We start from the raw sequence: 21,044 nt of genomic DNA, 5'->3' as shown, positions 1-21,044 counted from the left end.
GGCATATACCCAACAGAAATGCCTACCTATGTTCACCTAAAACCATGTTCTAGAATGTTCTTATCAGCACTATTCATTAATAACCCTAGACTGGTAACATGCAATAGTGATGAAAGACACCAGATGAAAAAAAAAAAAGACTGTCCACTGCAGGATTCTATTGATCCTAAGTTCAGAAAAAAACCAAATAAAATCTAAGATGGTGTTGGTCAGGAGAGTGGTTCCTTTTATGGGGTAAAGGTTGGGAGCGGGTTTTTCTTGTTCTAAGTAGTCATTAAATAGGGATGTTCACTTTGCAAAATGCACTGTTATGCACTTATGAATTCCGTACCATCCAGTTTGTATATGTATTATATCTCAATAAGGAGCACCACCCATCCCCCCAGAAAAAAATTCATATCCTTTAAATGATGGAAACCTTGCAGTGAGTAATTAGTTTCCTATTAAAAATGTTGCCTAGATGATGTGTTCTTCCTCATACAATCTCAGGAGTCTCCACAACAGGGGCAGCCCTTTGTTTGAGACTATGTTTGCATTCTAGTCTCAGTAACAAATGGGACACATTTTCTGTTTCTGGTTTTCCGCGTTAGACTATATCCCCCCTGACAGTGTGGCCGCCTAGGTGGTCTCAGCTCCAAGCAGCCTCTGCCCAGGATAAGAAGATGAATCTAAGCTGCACTGGATTAACCCCCTGAGCAGACCCTGTGCCCCTGGGTTTTCTGGCCAAAGGAGAAAGTGAAGGCTGCAAGGTCAGCTGAGTGTGTAATTCATGGATCCTAAGAAGGCCTTTTGGAAAGAGGGTTTTCCCCCGTTTCTGTTTAGTCTTAACATTGTGAAGTTGTAAAGAGGTGCTGGAGACTGAGGGAGCTGTTTGTATGCTGTGTTGTCTGCCTCAACTACACTCTTGAATTCTGGCTGGCTGCCCAGTCTTGTGTGGGAAGCTGCTTAAGATGTGTGTACTTCTCCAAAACATCAATATTAGATTTTAAAAAGGAGAGTCCCTTGGACTGCAAGGAGATCCAACCAGTCCATTCTAAAGGAGATCAATCCTGGGTGTTCATTGGAAGGACTGATGCTAAAGCTGAAAAGCCAATACTTTGGCCACCTCATGCGACGAGTTGACTCACTGGAAAAGACTCTGATGCTGGGAAGGATTGGGGGTGGGAGGAGAAGGGGACGACAGAGAATGAGATGGCTGGATGGCATCACCGACTCGATGGAGGTGAGTTTGAGTGAACTCCGGGAGTTGGTGATGGACAGGGAGGCCTGGCGCACTGTGATTCATGGGGTCGCAAAGATTCGGACACGACTGAGCTACTGGACTGAACTGAACTGAACTGAAAGTATTATTCCTCCAAAGCCAGAAACTCAGGCAGCTTTTAAAGGAGAAGTTCAGAAGAAATAGCCAGGTCTTTTTAAAGAATTACCCAAACTTTTGGCTGATCAGTTCAGTTCAGTCGCTCTTTGTGACCCCATGGACCACAGCACGCCAGGCTCCTCTGTCCATGGGATTCTCCAGGCAAGAATACTGGAGTGGGTTGCCATTCTCTCCTCCAGGGATCTTCCCGACCCAGGGATTGAACCTGTGTCTCCTGCATTGCAGGCAGATTCTTTACCAACTGAACCACCGGGGAAGTCATACAGACTAAATGAGCTCATATGTGAGGTACTCAGAAGACTTAGAAGTCACAGCCTGTTAAAAAAGTGATGCCATAAAAATAAATAACAATTCAAGTTTGCTTCCTTGAAATGTCATAAGGCTTTTAAGACACAACAAAATCGTCGGACTCTAAGGGCCAAATGTAGACATGAGTGTTCTAGAATCTTCTGCTTTTCTTATCTCAGAGCACATGATGTGTATAATTGAGTGTAGACATGTGCAAAGTCTGTTCAAATTTGAGGAACAGCATGTGTCCAAAAGCAGGTTTATACTTGCAAGGCAAGGGCACAGGAAAAGCTTTTCTTTTGATGAGAATTAGAAAACCCCAATCAATGAGAGGGAAATACTTTGACAAATGATTTGAGACTAGTGAATACAAACACAACAGATGTTTGCTTTTGGTTATGGTTTGGTTATTATTTATATATGCTCTAGAAAAAATGGGAGTGGGGGGCTGACTTCTGCACACCAAATGAATCCCACATATATTTACCTGAGGCTTCTACAAATAACAAAGGTGTGTCTCTGAAAGCTGAGATATGCGGAAAAAGAGAATCCAGTTTGGAAGTCTGCCTGCTCTCAACAGGCTGGTTTATCTTAGGCAAGTTGTCTCTCTGCTTCAGGGCTACAAATGAAATAAAATAATTAAGATGTTAATAGAAACAAATATATGAAAAATACATTTTTTAAGTCCAAAGGAAAGACATAAAACTCCAGGAGGGAGAAGATGAATACTAAAAGTAGAAAAAAGATCAAACGAAATAAAGTGCTATTTTAGTTTTCTAAGTCAGGGGTCAGCAAAAAATTTCTGTAAGAGAACAGATGTGTTAGGATGTTGGAAGCAGCCATAGATAAATACATATATGAATGGATGTGACTGTGCTCCAGAAAGACTTTATTTATGGATGCTGAAGTGTGAATTTCACATAATTTGAATGTCATCAAATATCGTTCTTTTGATTTTCCTTTCAACCATTTAGAAATGTAAAAACCATTCTTACTCCTATGCCAAATCTGAGACAAACATCTCCCTTTGCTTGTTCTTTGCAAAACAAAAAAATGTTGAAGTACAACATGCCTTCATTTTCAGGTTTTTTGGTGAATTATTTGAGTGATGGTTTTCTACCTTTGGTATTTTCCTGGATTTTTCTCTGCTGCTTTATGCCCCTGCTAGAATGCTTTGTGCCCCTGTAACACTTTTTAACATCAGCTGCCATGCATATATTAAATGCCATCATGAACTGAAATCCTGGGGACAGACTTCAGAGGAAAAAAGATATTAGCAATAGAAAGTGGTACAGAAGCTCCTCTATTTATGGAATTTCAGCTTGTGCACTTTCATAGATACAAACAAAACCATACCCTGGAATAAAGCCCTCTGGCTCTCTCCTCATCATCAAAATATGCACTAAGAGGCTCTGGGAGCTCTCTTTGTTTCTGCTTCCCCCCCTGACCTTGTTTTGCAATTTACCTAATATTTACAGTACTTCTGTTTGGTGCTGAGTTTTGCCATTAACCCCATCTTGTATGATAACCTCAGAGGAAATGAGAGAAGTACTAGTAAGAAGTAGCAGAAAGAAAGACAAGATAGAAACAATTTTTCAAAATCCAAATAGGTCAGAAAAATTGTTGCAAGTCCCTTGGCAGGAAGAATAGCTTTGAGGACAAAAACCTCATCATGCAACCTGAGAGTTCTATACCTATGTGATAAGAGCAAACGCTGATACAGAGTTTATATATGCCCAGCACGTTTCTAACTAACTGCTAAATACATACACACACACACACACACACGTGTACTAATTTAGTCCTAGAAAAAGATGGCAATCAACAAATGATGTCATAAAATGATTGATGAAGCAGAGAAAAATTTAACTGTATGTCTGGAGATCAACATTTTAGACCTTTTTTTTAAAATTGATTTACAATTTTGTGTTAATTACTGCTGTGCAGCAAAGTGATTCAGTTATATATACATTCTTTTTCATATTCTTTTCCACTGTAGTTTACCATAGGGTATTGAATGTAGTTCCCTGTGCTCTACAGCAGGACCTTGTTTATCCATTCACTATATAATAGCTTACATCTGCTAACCCCCAAACCTCCCACTCCATCCCTCACCTCCCCACCTTGGCAACCACAAGTCTGGTCTGTTTTCTATGTCTGTGAGTCTGTTTCTTTTTTGTAGATAGGTTCACTTCTGTCATATTTTAAAGTCCACATAAAAGTGACAACATGTGGTATTTTTATTTTTTGTTCTCTGTCTGGCTTACTTCATTTAGTATGATAATTTCTAGGTCCATCCATGTTGCTGCAAATGGCATTATTTTGTTCTTTTTTATGGTTGGGTAGTATTCCACTGTATATATGTACCACATCTTCTTTATTCATTTATCTGTTGATGGGTATTTAGGTTGTTTCCATCTTAGACCTATTTATGATAATCCAAGGGAAAGAAGTAAATCCAATAAGTAAAATAAACTAGTTGTGAATGGTTCCATGGGTTTGCAGCTTTTGAAATTTATCCAAACTTGAAGTCCATCACTAAATGACAACTGGAGATGCTAAAGCTGCTGAGAAATTCCCCATAGTGTAGAAATTCCCTGTATGAGCACATTAACCACTTCAGAAGATTTTCAGCATGTGAAATGAAATAAGTCTACTGTGAGCAAAGATGCCAGAAGGGCAAGGAAGGGGGTAAGCTGGAATATGAAGTCTTGGAGGATCAATTCATACTTCACTGGAAATACATCTGGGACTGCCAGCTTCTACTCTGCTCAGGATATCTGGACATAGGAACGGTCATAGACGGCTTTTAGAGCTTAACAAGTTTTCAACCAAAAAGTATAGTGGATGCTTGCTGTTGGTACTCTGCTCAGATCTTTTACCATTCTGTGTGTCTGTTCCATCCCCCCGTTTCTGTGTGGTTTGCTTCTAATGACCAACATCTGTGAACTTCTTCCGAGGATTTCTCTTGGGGTTCTTGAGCAGTTTCCCTGTACCCACAAAGAACGGGAAGTGCTTGAGAGTTTACATCACCCTGGGGCATCCCATAGACCATGATTGGTGGCTGTGAGAATATTTAAGCTCAACTCCTTTGACTTGAGGTGGGACAACTCCAAAGCTCCCCTCAGGATCAGACTGAGACTGAGAACCTGCCAGAAATCACACCATTACTTGACTCCCTCCCCTTTCATACCCTGTTATGCTTACCCCTTACCAGTTACCCCTGGGAACATGTCCTTAATAAATCACTTACCCATGAATCCTTATCTTAGTGACTGTTTCTGAGGAACTCTACCTAAGGCAAGAAGCAACTGTATTATTAAGAGAGAGACAGCATAGGGCCTTCATTTGGCATTTAAAGAATGAATTAAAGAATGAACTTAATGAATTAATAGAAGCCAATCTTTAATCTTAAACCACACATGTTATAGTCAGGGAAACAGGAAAGGGATAAAACACGAATGGACAGTTTAGACTTGCAGATCCTATAGTGAAACTGCTTACATGGTGTAGCCCCTTAAGCTGATGGTCATACAGGCTCATTCTAAATATTACTGGGAAGAGCACTTCTCCACCTCCCAGGATAGCTGCCTCCTTCTCTTGCATTAGTCAGTTTATTATAAAGACCTTCTATCTTTCTTTCCTTTCCTCTCCTTTCTTCCCTCCCTTCTCTCTGTGTCTGTCTCTGTCTTTCATAGTTTTATGGAGATAGAAAAGAATCCACCTTCAATGCAGAGACCTGGGTTTGATCCCTGGGCTGGGAAGATACCCTGGAGGAGGGCATGGCAACCCACTCCAATATTCTTCCCTGGAAAATCCCCATGGACAGAGGAGCCTGGAGGGCTACAGTCCATGGGATCGCAAAGAGTCAGACACGACTGAGCGACTAAGCACAGCACACAGCACAGAATTCACATTTCATACAATTCACCCATTTAAAGAGAATAATACAGTGTTTTTTCATACATTCAGAGCTGTGCAACCATCCCCATGATTAATTTTAGAACATTGTCATCACCCCAAAAAGAAACTGTGGGCCCTCTAGCTATCAACCCTCTCAGCTCCCCAACCACTTCTGTCCCCAGCCCTATGCAGCCATGGATCTACTTTTGGTCTCTGTAGCTTTTCCTGTTCTGAACATTTTGTGTACGTGGAATCATGTAAATATGTGGTCTTTTGTGACTGGATGCTTTCAGTTAGCATAATGTTTTCAAGATTCATCCATGTTTTAGCATATGACAGCATTCCTTTTTATGGCCAAATAGTGTTCCAGTGTATTGATAGACCACATTTGATTTATCTGCTCATCAGTTGATTAACATTTGAGTTGTTTCTACCTTTGGCTATTATAAATAATATTGCTATGAACATAAGTGTACAAGTTTTTGTGTGGACATATGTTTTCATCTCTCTTTGTTGTATACCTCGGAGTGGAATAGCCAGGTCAAATACAGAAAGTTGTTTCTTATGCTGAGCCAAACTTTGTTTCTTCATAATTTCCACTCTTGATCCTGGTCCAGCCTTCTGGAGAAAGCTGACCAAGCTTTCCTTTCTCACACATGACATCTCAAATCATTCATCATTGTCCTCATGTTCATCTTCAACTTTCCCAGACTGAATTTTCTTTATTCTTTTGATCAGACCACTGTAAAAATGGGACTTCACAGAAATGCAAAATGATAGCCTTGAAGCTGTCATATTGTCTGTTATGATGTACAAAACAGCTCTCTTTTGTTCCAAATCTCAGACTGCCCCATCAACCATAAGGAACTAGTGGCTGACAACTTTGCTTTGCCAAGACAGGAGACAAAGAATTATTTCTAGGTAGGAAGGGTTTTTTTTTTTTTTTCAATAGTATCTGAAGTAATTTTTCCCTTTGGAATATCTAAAAGGACTAACAATTTGTGTAATTTATACACATTTGTCATTTCTGGACATGTTAATATGAGAAAGAGAGTTCCATGGTCTTGAAAAATAAAATTTAACGGAGATCAGTTATCCCTAAGAGCTTTGAAACAAATACTGTGTAGCATTCTTTCTACTCTTAGTCATGAAGACACTGAAGAGAAAACTTGACAAAACCACAGGAAAATGTAACAAGTCACTCAGAAGGCTCTGGGTTATGATCAATGAGGTCAAACATTATGTTCATTTCTTCTTCATTAATTATGAATGAATCTGATTCTTGCTTGTTTTTTCAAACATTTAGAGATATTTTCCACCTTCTTTGAGCATTAAATCCAGAGCTCTGGGTGGGTTTTGACATTGTCTTATGCCAGGCGCTTGACCTTGAACAAGTCAAGTATTACTTTCTGCATCTTACTCCCATGATGGCATTGGTTCTCAAACTATGTTGTACATGACAACAATCAAGGGATCTTGCTAAAAGTATTGTTCACGAGGTGGTGCTGTAAGAAATTCTGATTCAACATGTTTTGGGGAGGTCTACACAATCTATTTTTTTAAATCCCACCCCAAGTGATTCTGATGCATGTGTTCCTAACGACCATATTTTCAGAAACACTGATTAGCTATTTCTTCCTGATCCCTTTACCTTTTGTCCTGTCTTCTGTTGAAATGGAGAAGGAGTCTTGTTGCCTTTCCAGGTAATATCTTTCCATGTATGTTGTGTCTATAAACTTGAAGAAAGATGGCAACCAAGCTTGAAATAAGCAAATGTCCTAGTCTAACACATAGAATTCTGATATATTAGGATTATTGGGACCAAAAGGACAACTGTATCCATAAAGTAGGGTTTGTCAACCTTGGCAGGATAAACATTTGGGACCAGATCATTCTTTGTTTTGTATATGTGTGTGTTGGTGGGGGGGCGGGTAGGGATTGTCTTGTTCAGTGTGGAATTAAATATCACTAGCCACTACCTCTGAGAAGGCGATGGCACCCCACTCCAGTACTCTTGCCTGGAAAATCCCATGGACAGAGGAGCCTGGTGGGCTGCAGTCCATGGGGTCGCAAAGAGTCAGACACGACTGAGCGACTTCCCTTTCACTTTTCACTTTCACACATTGGAGAAGGAAATGGCAACCCACTCCAGTGTTCTTGCCTGGAGAATCCCAGGGATGGGGGAGCCTGGTGGGCTGCTGTCTGTGGGGTCGCACAGAGTCGGACACGACTGAAGCGACTCAGCAGCAGCAGCCACCACCTACTGATTAGCAATAGGACGTCCCCTAGCGTGTCTCCAGACCCTGCTGGATGTCCTTTGGCAGACAGTGTTGCCCCTGGTTGAGAACCACTTTCTTAGAGCATGGTCCCAAAGAAAAAGAATCAAGAAATTAAACTTGGCTCCATTGCACAGCAAGGCAAAGAAGGCAATGCTAAACCATTGATGTTCGACGTTTATGTGCCAAGCATTCCTTGAAGATCTGAAACTCTGGACCATACTCTCTATTTGGTGGATTAATGGGATACAGATAGGTTAGGTGACTTGACAAGCAAAGGACACTCTGTTTCATTCTCCTCATTTTATTACACTCCTAACAGCAAACTCTTAACATTTGCCTTATATGTTCTGCTGCCTATAAAAAATGTAAATCACAATCACAAAACAGATTAATTAGGGGAGGGGGACTGATACGTGTGGGATTGCTTGAAATGGGTGTCATCATTCATAATACTGCTGAAACTTCAAAACCGGGGATTTTCGAGGATGTAAAGAGGAGATCAATCCTGGGTGTTCATTGGAAGGACTGATGCTAAAACTGAAACTCCAATACTTTGGCCACCTCATGCGACGAGTTGACTCACTGGAAAAGACTCTGATGCTGGGAGGGATTGGGGGCGGGAGGAGACAGGGACGACAGAGAATGAGATGGCTGGATGGCATCACCGACTCGATGGACATGAGTTTGAGTGAACTCCGGGAGTTGGTGATGGACAGGGAGGCCTGGCGTGCAGTGATTCATGGGGTCGCAAAGAGTCGGACACAACTGAGCGACTGAACTGAACTGAACTGAACAGTGGTTTCCTTGGGTGACTAGTCAAGTGCTCTAAATGACTCTAATAATAGCTGCCAGTTTTGATCACACAAATGGTCAGTTTTTTGCACCATCTGTTAGCCTTTTGACATGCTATGCTGAGTGGAAACCCACTTGTATGTAAGTTCCAAAACTCAGTCCTACTCTTCCACTCTAGGGAAATGTCTCCTTGTTTTCTTTGTGGGCACAAGACCCACTCCACTAAAAGAAAATGTGTTGTTGGTGTGAGGTGTACTGCTAAGTGGAAATTATTAAAGAGTGAATTTCTTACATCTATGAAGTATTTGTTTCTCAACCTCTGTACCCTTGATGTCTGGGGCAGGCTAGTTCTCTGTGGTGGGGATGTTGTGCATTGTAGGATGTTTAGCAACACCCCTTGCTTCTACCCACTAGATATAAGTGGCACCCCCACACAGTTGGGTCAATAAAAAGTATCTCCAGACGTTACCGTGTGTCCTCTTGGGGGAAAATTGTCCCCGCTGAGAACCACTGGCCTAGGAGGTATGGATGGGGCACTGGCAGCGTCTGCCTCCCCTCTTCATAAGAAGACACCACAGCGACCTAATGAATGAATCTGACTTATCAAAGAGTCTCCACTTTAAAACACACTGGAATGGCCTGTGAAGAGATTTGGACCCAACTTCATTTACATCTCAGCCCCACCATTTACCAGATGTGCGAAACAAGTGATGCACTCTCATGAATAAAATGGAGATAATCGTACTCTCCTCACACAATTATTCTGAGGATCTAGATTTGCTATTTGTAAAGCCTCTGGTTGAATAAAGGGCCGGCGATGTAGGTGCTCAATGATTAGTGGAATTGCTATCATCCCAAATTAGCACCTGCAACATTGGTGTTGTCTTGAGTGTTCTATAGGCTTTACATGCTTGCAACACCGTGCAGAGGAAAGGAGGTTGTAATTGGTTGGGTGGAGATAATAGAATAACATTAAATTATGGATGTGATGAAAAGTAGTTTCTTGATTCTCCAACTGTTTCTTGGGAAATCATAACTAGAGGGAATACAGTCTCTGGTTTTGTTTGTTTGCTTTTTGTTTTTTGCCTAACGAGCCTGAAATAGAAAACTTATTTTAGAAACATCTCCCTGTGGATACATTTTAAGGGCACTCTCCTTGGCTGCAAGTCACTGAGTAGCAATTCTTCAGTGAAAATATCAAAATGGCAAGAAAAGGGCAAACCAGTGATACTAAACTGAACCAGTGAACAAAAGTAATGGTCACTTTTGTTTTCACCCACACCTTCTTTCCCTGAATCCTAAGATCATCAGATTCGCAGTTCCAGTTGTTGATGCATAGCTTCTTGTTATTCTCTGTAGTAAGGGTCAAGATTGAGGGCAAGAGTTCTGAGTGATACTCTCTCCTCTGTCATATATCACCACAGTCCCAGGCATCATTCTTGGGACCTCCAGGAATTGCTCAATCACTGGTCATTGGACCAGGTCTGTCTTTGGCTGGCATTCTCTCTCTCTAATGTACCTGGAGAAAGGAATGGGGCACTTCATTCTTCCTTGGTTTTGTCCCATCCCCATATCCCTGTTAAGGTTAAAAGGAAGGGGTGAAGATTATGGTTGTGGAGCACAATGATAATTCCGTAAGTGGCATTTATGTTTATAGTTTGGTTGCTGAGGTTTGCCCCCACCATACTGTATGCTGCACTCCTGCCTAAAAATATATCCTCCTTCACTCAGAAGAGTAACTGGTATGCCCATTACTGTTACCCATATGAGTGGATTGACTCAGCAATAGTGTTTCCAATGCTATGACCGTGGAACTGCTGGCAGGTCTTTCTTCATTTGCAAGAGACATGTGATTTTGGACAAGAAGGACCTTATGCCTGTTTCCCCATTTCTCCTTCCCGATCCTGGAGTTTGACTTCTTGAATTTTATCTTCATAGCCCCATGAGAAAACCTAGAAGAGAGACAATTTTAAACTGTGTTCAGCCTTTATATAAACTATGTTCAGTCTATTTATACTGTAGTGTAAATAAAGATTCTAATTGGCATGATCAGTTTGGAAAACCATTGGGCGTTGTCCAGTAAACTTGAAGGTATGCATGCCTATGAGCCAGCAGTTCTGTTTCCAGGTTTGCACCCTATTCACGGGCAGGCAGATGTGTACAAGGAGATAGGTATACTGATGTTCAAGCTGTGTGTTTTCAGTAGTCCAAAACTGAAAAGGACACCAATGTCCACCAGCAGTAAACATAGACAATGGACTACTAGACAGCAATGGGAATGAACAAACCATAGCTACATATGACAACCTGGAAGAACGTTAGAAACATGATGTTGAGTAAAAGAAGCCAGATGCAGTAAAAATGTAACTATGAATCCATTTATATAAAATTAGAAAGAAGGCAGCACTAAGCTCTAAAATTTGTGAACATAGAACTTCCTAAAAAGTAGTAGTGCTCAAATAGGGGTGATCATGCCTCCCTGCTCGCAGGGGACATTTTCAGTGTCTAGAGATACTTTGGCTTGTCACAACTGCAGGAAGGAGATAATACTTTCATTGGGTGGGTAGATGCCTGGGATGCTGCTAAACATCCTGTGATGCACAGGATGGCCTCCACAACACAGAATTATTGGTATGACACCAAAATCCCAAGCAAAATCAAAGCAAAAATAAACTACTGAGACTTTATGAAGCTAAAAACTTATGAACAATGAAAGAAACAATCAACAAGACAAAAAGGAAATCTAAAGGACAGGAGAAAATACTTGCAAACCACATATCTGATAAGGGGTTAATATCCAAAATAGAAAAGGAACTCGAAGAACTCAGTAGCAAAACAAAAATTTGTCTGATTAAAAAATGTGCAGGACCTGAATAGATGTTTTTCTTAAGAAGACATACAGATGGCCAACAGGCACATGAAAAGATGCTCAATGTCACTAACCATCAGGGAAATGCAAATAAAAACCATAATGAGGTATCACCTTATACCTGTTAGGATAGCTGTTATCAAAAAGACAAGAGATAAAAAGTATTGGCAAGAATATAGAGAAAAGGAGCACTAGTACACTGTTAGTGAGAATGGAAATTGGCACAGCCATTATCAAAAACAGTATGAAGGCTCCTCAAAAAATTTAGAATTAAAAATAGAAGTACCACATGATCCAGCAATCCCACTTCTGTGTATATATCCAGAATAATTGAAATCAGGGTCTCTAAGAGACATCTGCATTCCAATGTTCACTGTAGCATTATTCACAACAGCCAAGCTATGAAAGCAATGTTAGTGTCCATCTACATGGATGAATGGATAAAGAAAATATGGTGCATATATGTACAATGGAATGTTATTCAGCCACAAAAATTCCTACCATTTGAGACAACATTAATAGACCTTGAAGGAATTCTGTTAAGTGAAACAAAGCAGAGAAAGACAAATACTGTATGATCTCACTTACTTGTGGAATCTAAAAAAACTGAATTCAGAAATGGAGAATAGATTGCTAGTTACCAGGGACTGGCAGTGGGGGAATGAGGAGATGTTGGTCAAAGGATTAAAAACTTGTGGTTATGAAATAAATTTTGAGAGATCTAATGTGCAGCATGGTCCTTTAGGTAACAGGACTGTATTGTACACTTGAAAGTTGGTAAGAGGGTAGATCTTAAATATTCGCATCACACACACAAAACTGTTCACTGTGTGAAGTGATGGAGGTGTTAAGTAATCTCATGATCATCATTTCACAATATGTGTATGTATCAACTTACCACATTGTAGACCTTAAATTTGCACCATGTCAGGTATAGCTCAGTAAAGCTGGTGGGAGGATTATTGGTCCCCAAGTGTCAGTAGTGCTGAGACTGAGAAACCCTGCTATAAAAGGGAAGCAAATAACTCTGTACAAGACAAGACAGCGTGTGCCCCTGGTTTGGGGGTGAGGGGAGGGTGTTATAATGAAGCCGAAGGACACTAGCAATATTCTGTTCCTTGATATCAGTGATGGTTAGAGGGCTGTATGTTTTGCAATAATGCATTTAGCTGCACATTGTATGTTATCAATTTCTCTGTTTCAAAAATTTAAAAATATTCTTGGAGGTGGGTTGACAGGATAAGTAGGATGGAAGTGTATAGGAGGTGGGTTTGGAGGAAGAGGTTCCCCATCTAAGAGGGTCCCATACCTGCTCTGTCAACGACAGGGCTGGGTGTACACGAAGGTCCTCGTCCGCTGATCTAAGTGCGTTTTAGTTCTCATGTGGGCCTTTGGCTCCTCCTACACCCTGAAGCTGAATTTGCTTTCATGGATTTAGATAAAGTTTTCCTTTAAAAAATGTAATCACCCTTGGGTTGGCATGAAATGTGGAAAATATTAACTCAGTTTATAGGCAGGCCGAGTAAATGCAAACAGGGATTGTAATTTAAATGTCCTGGCCGAGAGGGCAGCTGTCAGTACTGGAAATGCTGTAATATTTGGGGATAGGAAGTCATGAAAATGCCACTGATAGCGTGACATATTTTCTCTTAAAAGTGATGCTAGTAGAGGAACTCCTAGAGATTATTTTTGAGTCCTCTCTGGGGAAAATTGTAAACATCAGAGAAATTTATTTTAAAAAGAGATGACTAAACAAAAGAGAGCATTAAGCATTAGCTCAGCAGGCTCTTAACCTAACCAGTGAATGATACGAACTTCAGCCTTTTCTGAAGTGAGGTTTTTATGTGTTCTCTTTATTGCCCTCCATCACCCCAAAAGAACAAACCTGAATTTTGAAACCACCTGCCATTTAAAGAATAGGTTAAATGACCTAGAACAATAACTTCAAATTATACGCACTTAGAATATTTATTGAATAAGTAACCTAGTAAATAGTTAAATAACATGGAAGTAGAGATGTGCAAAAAAGAATTTTTTCTTAGAGTGGTATTTAAAATATACCTTGAAATAGATTCAAATAAAAATAATGTGTGGAATTCAAATTGTTTAAGATTTTTATTGAATTATAGTTGATTTTCAATGTTTCAGGTGTACAGCAAAGTGATTCAGTTATCCATATATATGCATACACATATATTCTTTTTCAGAAACTTTTATAGGTTATTACAAGGTATTGAATATAGTAATGTGCATCGGTTAAACCCCAATTCCTAATTTATCCCTCCCCCTTCTCCTTTGGTAACCATGTTTGTTTTCTACTCTTTCTATTTTGTAAATAAGTTCCTTTTTATCATTTTTTAAGACTATATATCTGGGAGTTGATGATGGACAGGGTGGCCTGGCGTGCTGCAGTTCATGGGGTCACAAAGAGTCGGACACGACTGAGCTGCTGAACTGAACTGAATATAAGGGATATCATATGATTAAGTTGTTCAAGATTTAGCAGAACTCGTAGAGTTCTGCACAATCTTCTAGATCCCTTGTCAAGTCTTGAAGAAATGGATTGAGAACTGAAGATGTGCATAACTCACTCAGGGATGAATTAAAGAGTCTTGCAGCATGGACTGATGATTTCTTTTCTTAGATGCTTTGTCCTATCTCCTCAAACCTTTCAAACACAGAAAAAAACAACCCTGTTGCCCTTGAAAATTTAAGTCCAACTTAGCAATGACAATTTAGCAAGAAATCTGCTAGCAGACAGAAGTCATTTCTAAAGTGTAAGTACACAGTTTGGGGAGTGATGGATTATTTTTGGCTTACAGCAATGCTGTTTAGTGACTTAATAAATTTTTCAAAGACAGAGTACAAACAAACCAAGATCTAAGATAACCCAACTTTGACCTGGAGGTGACATGGTCAAGGGTAATGATCAAAGCACTATGTTTAAGTTTTTTTTTTTTTAATCTAGGGACCTGATTATTATTGTGTGTATGTAGATAGATAGATAATGAAAGTTTTCTTTTTTTTTTTTTTTTTTAGGAAAAGGGATTTTTAGCTTTGAGGCCCTAATGGGAGGTGTAACAGAGGGAGAAGTCGTCAGGCTAGAGAGTTCCTCTTTCTAAATAGAGCACCAGGAAGCAGAGATCGACATGGGTCATTTGCATATGCATGCCCTCCTTTAACTGCTCCAGTGGCATTCTCTTAAGGGTGCCGGGTAGCTTGTACTGCTTCTCCTCCTTGTTCTGAGGGTCTTTGATGACATGGCTCTAAGGGTTGCTTTCAGCAGCGGAGCAGAGTGAAAGTGAAGAGGTGACTTTACTGTGTTGTTTTTCCAGCTCTGCCTGGACGTGTCTGAGAGTAGGGAGGGCCTCTAAGGTGACTGGGTTCACTCTCTTCACCCACTCTACAGAGGCAAAGGTGATCTGAGCAAGGCAGGCTGCAGGGAGGAGGCGACCTGGGCAAATGGTGAAACTGACTTTTTCCTTAAGACTGGTAGCACTCTGGCTGGAAGTTCCTGGTTTGGGCAGGGGATTGAGTTTAAATTTATTTTTGTTTCTTTGCTATTACAGTATAAAATACACATGGTGAAGGGTGTAAATTGCCCAAATCTGAACTGTACCACTCAGTGAATTTTTACACATGGGTGTCCTTGGGTAGCTGTCATACAGAATAGGATACAGAACATTTTCAGAACCCTAAAAGGTTCCCTTGCATCCCCTTCCCAGTGAGTACCACCTCCCCATGTTGGAAATCATGATTCTGGCTGCTATCACCAGAGATCACATTTCCCTATTTAAGTCTAACATGTGAATTTCAACTTCTGAATAAATAAATGGAATCTTACAGTACGTTCTCTTTTTCAGTCTGATTTCTCTCTCTGGACACAGCGTTTGTGAGAATAATCCATGTTGTCGTGTCCAACAGTAGCATTTTCCTGTCATTGCTGAGCAGTATGTATTATCTTGTATGGAGGGACCAAGGTTGGTTCATCAAGCACCAGTTGATGGACATTTGGATAGTTTCCATGTTGGTGATTCTGTTTAATGATATTATGAACATTCTTGTACATGAGAAGAACACTGGCACACATTTCTATATATATTTATGAGTGGGGTCAGAGGGTAGGCATATGGTCAGCTCTAGAAGATGTAATCTTACAGTTTTCTAGGCAGGTGAACTGTCATGGTATCTAGTAGTAGATTCTTTAGGGTACCTGCACCCCTGGCTTCACATTATCACAACTGTGAAGAACAGACACATGTGCATGCACGCTCAGCTGTGTCCAACTCTTTGCGACCCCATGGACTGTAGCCCACCAGGTTCCTCTGTCCATGGGACTGTCCAGGCAAGAATACTGGAGTGGGTTGCGATTTCCTTCTCCAGAGGATCTTCCCTATCCAGAGATCGAACTTGTGTTCCCTGCATTGGCAGGTGGATTCTTTACCACTGAGCCACCTGGGAAGCCCGGAATTGACACAAACCATCCACAAATCCATCCTGTACTTGATAGCCACCCCTCTTGGGCTTGGAATGAATGATTTCACAGAGTCTGGAATTTCTCTGCTGCTGCTGCTATGCTGCTAAGTCGCTTCAGTCGTGTCTGACTGTGCGACCCCATAGATGGCAGCCCACCAGGCTCCCCAGTCCCTGGGATTCGCCAGGCAAGAACACTGGAGTGGGTTTCTATACTCTGGGGAGGGACCTTGGCGCTCAAAGTGTATGCTTCCACCAGGGGATTGCGAAGTAGAAGTCAGTTTTAGGTGGCGTTGTTAATCTGCAGTGTGTGCTAAAATCATTCGATTAATCTGGTAGCATTTGCAAATAGTGTGCGTTTCTTCTCTTTTCAAATCCTCCCTGTGTTGTTTTCTCATTTGCTAAGACAAAGAAAGGAGGGTTCCGAGCACCCCCCCCAACCCCCAACTCAGCTTCATCCTGGCACCTACGCTAGTCTTCAGTGCCAGCTGAATTCCTGCAGATTTTCCAGGACTCCCCCGTGCCGCCGGGTTCCCTAGGCACGCCCAGGTCCTGCACGCCCTCTGGGACTCAGTTGGCCTGAAGTGGCGTGGCCCAGCAAGCCTCCAGCCCGGCCTCCCTCTCCTCAACAGCTCCCCGAAGCAGCTGACTTGGCCCCTCTCGGCCTGCCCCCTCTTGAGGTTCCCGCCACTGAGATTCTCTCAGAGGAAGGCTTTCCAAAGGCTGAAACTCCACCCTCGCCGGGGGCCCACACCTCCTTCAAAGTTAGTCAAAGTCTCTCTCTGGGAAACCCAAGCTCTCTCCCTCTCGCCGGTGGTGAAGGCGTTAGCAGCCCCGGTCCTGGCATCCCGGGGCCCGTGGGCTCGGGCCGGGGCGGAGTGGCAGGAGTTGGGAGCGCCGGCCGCCCTGACACCTGTCGTGGGCGCGCTCGGTCGCTGTAGCCCCCAGACAGCTGGCGGCGGCGGTCGAGACTGGGGCCCGGCAGGAGCGGAAGGAATTAAACGCCCGCCCATCGAATCTGACTCGGCCTCTCCCTCCTCCTCCTCCTCCTCCTTCCCCTTCGCCTCCTCCCTGTCCCCACCGGCTCCGCGGCGGGACGCTGGTGCCCCGGACGCTTTGCACCGCGCTCTGGGCGCAGGGAGCAGAGCTCGAGTCCGGGGGCTGCCCGAGGATGGCGGTAAAATAGGGGGACCCCAGAGAGGCGCCACGACCCCAGCCTGAGCCGCAGAGCCCGCCACTCCTCCCCCGGTGGCGACATGGGGGACCCGGTGAAACGCGAGAAACCGCAGCTGCACTATGCGGTGAGTGTCCCGGCGCGCGCAGAGGCGACAGGGGGCGCCACACGGCCGACCTGGGGGGACGGCCCGGAGTTGAAAGGATCCGGGGCTCCGCAGAGGTCCTCTGTGTGTGATTGGGGAGGGGGGCGTTGGAGAGTGCCGCGTGCATCCCCCCGAGTGTCACCTGTTCAGAAACTCGGGTGCCCCTTAGAAGGGGAGCCCCCACTCCCAGAGCCGGTGGTCCTCTGCCCCGCGCAGTGGATCACTGCGTTTGGGGTCGGGGACTGGACCCTGCCGCCGCCTCTCTGGCCAAGGCTGAGAAATGGGACTCCCGGGGCTGGGTCCAGGTTCGCCCACCCAATCTTCGGTGAGATACACCGCAAAAACCCACAAAAAACTGGACGGGACACCGGGCGACTTGGCGATCCCAGCCGGTGACCAGTGGGACCCTCCAGAGAAGCCCTGCAGGGCGCGTTGGGGTGCCGCCGGTTTGCTCCTTGGAAAGGGGGCGTGCATTTCCCTAGGAGTTTGTAGCGGTACACAAGATTGCACATTTTCTGATTTAATATAAGAAGGTGGTAGGGTGTCGTGTGTGGGTAGCCTCTCTTCGTGTTGCCTCAAATATTCCACATCTCTTGGGGTCCTACTGTATGCCAGGCACTGCTCAGAGCTGGGGACCGCAGGACACACGAGACATAAAACTCGTGGAGTTTGCCTCCTTTAAAGAAGGAGTCAAGATTTCTAGGTGAATGATGGGACCGACCAGATCCAGATTGTAGACTGAGTTTCTTTTTGAGAAAGAGAGAAGACTTAAGAAAGAAAAGTCCAATGAACATAGAGATGTTTCTGAGGAATGGGTACTACTTCTGAAGATTCTGAGCACCGCCTCCAGGAAGCCGACAGGCATCTGTGTTAGTTTACCCCAGTCTTTGGACATGTCTCTGTGGTAGATGTGTGGCTTTGACGTGGGGCATTGCAGTTGTTCTGGCATCTGCTACTTTACTGAGTTCTCCCTTACATGATTTTACCTATTGAGATTGGACATTCTGGGGGCCGACTTTCAAAACTAGGGAGAATTAAGACTGAAAGTTAGGAATCATCAGTATTTATAGTAAGGCAGAGGCAGTTATCTGCTGGGAATTCGTGTCCTCCACAATGCACTCTCCACATTTAAAAAAGGGAAAGCTTTCAAGGAAGGAGTCGAGGTGAACGGGGGTGGTAGGTGCAGAGGTCCCGGGCAGCTGCTCCAACTGGTTCCTGGGCCGTAGTAGAGTGGCTGGCTGCGGACGGGGCGAGGTGCGGGGAGACGACAGGTTGGGCTCACCGCGACCTTCTGTGGTTTCACTTTGCTGCGCTGGAAAAAAAAAAGAGGGCCTGAATTAGGAAATTGTTAAGGTACCTTCTCAGGCACCCCGTTCTAGGAACCTATGACGGCTCTTTCTCTAGTTTTGCCAGCGTTACTTGCCTTGAAATGCCCAGTGAGACACTAGTAAGTTACTAATGCTTGTTCTTTTACTTTTTTTTTTTTTTTGAGACACTAGCGGCTCAGCGATTTGCCTTTTAAAGCGGTATTAAAGGCAACCCGTTTTCAGCAGAGGTTTCTTTGCACAGAAAGATCTAGGGTCTGTGCTCATTATGGATAATCAGCGTCTCATCCCACAACCTTCTTCTGATTTTGAACTGTGTGCTGGCGCCCTTTGAATTGTAATCTAAGGTGTCAATATCATTTACAAGGTGATGGAGGAAAGGTGAGAACTGACTCCTTTAAAAAATCTATTCCTTGTATGAATGATTATTGCTTTAATTATGCAAATACACCCAATGCATCACGAAACAAATTAAAAATTATTTTCCATCAGATATCTCATTTTCCTAAAAGCAAAAGCTTAAGAGTCAAGCAGATGTTAATGCCTCCTCTTGCTCTCTGAAGATATGCTGATGAAATCGCCCTGCATTCTAGCACAGATCCCTACATACGTATTTTCTGATTTAAGACTCAGAAGGAAGATTCCAGAGAGAATATGTTGGCTCTCAGGTCGGAAGAGGTCACCAAAGCAGCAGCGCTCAGCAGCACTGTATCAGTCACAAGTCAAAAGAATGTTCTCTATTAAGTGTGACCCATTGTTTTTCATATTAACATAACCCTCTATGGCTTAAGATCTATTCTAACGCTGCACTCTTTGTCTGCTTCCCCCACAGTGATTGAGGTAGTTCCAAGAGCTTCTTTTGCCTTTTTGCATAAATATTCCACTTATTTTGCCCAACTTGGTTTTGCCCCATTGTGTATTATCCTGGAGTCCTGGGGGCTGTTTTGTGGGGTTTTTTTTTTTTTTGTCTACATCTTCTAGAAAAGAATTATCCTCAGGTGTCCTCAGTACCTCTTGCCTCCTCTGAAATCTAATCCAGGGGCAAGTAATACTCTTTCTTCGGTGGTTTTTTTTCATTTGGCCAAGGGGAGACTGCATTTAAGAAATCAGTGGCTCACATTTTACTCAAATGTTCATCAAACATTTTTGTGGGCCAGGTATTCAGCCATTTTTCCAAAGATGATGAAATAGTGAAAATCTTAAGAATTGCTATGAGTTCCTCACTCATCTTTTCAAATGGTCCTAATAGTGAGAAAGAGAGAAATACAAAACACTTAAGCAGAGAAGAGCATCCTGCATTTATAAAATCAGTTAGCACTTTCCTGAAGTATAGCACAACTATCTTGTTTTATCATCAAAACAAAAATGCAGCCAACATTTTCCTCCCAACCTTTCCTCCCACGGTTTTCCCACATGGAGTTTATGGTAACTCCATCCTCCCAGCTGGGTGTCATCCTTTGATACCTTTTGGTGACTTGGTCAGCTTTGTATTTTGAAAATCCTGCTTTGGTCCCTGGATGGGGTAAAGGGTGAGGAGGCGTCAAAGTGCATGCTTCCTGGCATTTGGACCAGGGAAAGATGAGAGGAGATGCTCTTTACCTGAACTGAGCTGGAGGTTGAGTGCAGTCAGCATATTTTAGAGATGCTTAGCACACTGAACCAGCCAGACTGCATTTGGAGGGGCTATAGAGGGTCAAGGATGACATGCACAAATCAGTGCTTGCCTGGCAGCACTCCTAGAGAAACTGCAGCTTCTCACTGTTACTGTTTTAAACATGTTGCAAAGTGTTTGGACACTGTGTCAATTTCAGCCTCAAATCCAGCTGGTGGGTTAGGTTTTCTATTTTGTGGTTGAAGAAATCCAAGTTTAGAGTGGTGGAGTTCAGGGTGGCACAGGTGGAGTTGGTGACAGAATAGAGAGTTTTATGCAGGTGTCCTGATCCCACAGAGCTCATTTGACTCAGAAAATTGAGTTAGAAGAGCCAAATTTTCCTCCCTTCTTCCTCTTTTGTCACCATAATAAACCAACAATCAAATATCCTACTTTCAGTAACTTAATGTGACCCTTCATATCATTGAATTACACAGCCAGATAGCTCTTTAATTGGGCTGCTATAGACAAACCCCCAAATTTGCACATCCTTTAAGTTGAATGCCATTTCGTCTTGTGTTTCTCAACCTCAGCAAAATGAATGTTTTGAGTAGGATTGTTCTTTGTTGTGGGGCCGTCCTGTACTCTGTACAGTGTTTAGCAGTATCCTTGATATCTACCTACTAGATGCCAGTACCATAGCCCCACCCACCCCCAGTTGTGATAACCAAATGTATCTCCAGAAAGGACCAAATGTCCCAGAGAGGGCAAGATTGCTCCCACTGGAGACCCCCTGGTCTATCTAATTTTAATGTATATTTTTAAGA

At 42.8% G+C, this 21,044-nt stretch overlaps 1 protein-coding gene across 3 annotated transcripts in view; it reads left to right on the top strand.

Annotated features, from left to right (window-relative positions):
• Window positions 1-21,044, top strand: part of ARHGAP6 (Rho GTPase activating protein 6) — a 563,891-nt gene that overhangs the window by 245,851 nt on the left and 296,996 nt on the right. Inside the window, exon 1 of one of the 3 annotated variants that reach the window (XM_088834028.1) lies at window positions 12,707-17,283. The exons of 1 other annotated variant lie outside the window; for it this stretch is intronic. Coding sequence is in view for 1 of the 2 variants with exons in the window: in XM_055437712.2 (XP_055293687.1) it covers window positions 17,239-17,283 (45 nt within the window). In the remaining variant the exon portion in view is untranslated. Of the gene's footprint in view, window positions 1-12,706; window positions 17,284-21,044 lie in introns of those variants that run through there. One more of the 3 variants, XM_055437712.2, reaches the window with a different exon arrangement.

Source organism: Moschus berezovskii, chromosome X, assembly GCF_049115385.1.
Source record: "Moschus berezovskii isolate FMDL1 chromosome X, NW_MosBer_1.0, whole genome shotgun sequence".
In the NCBI taxonomy this organism is placed as follows: domain Eukaryota; kingdom Metazoa; phylum Chordata; class Mammalia; order Artiodactyla; family Moschidae; genus Moschus; species Moschus berezovskii.
This window is presented reverse-complemented; position numbering and strand designations above follow the sequence as displayed.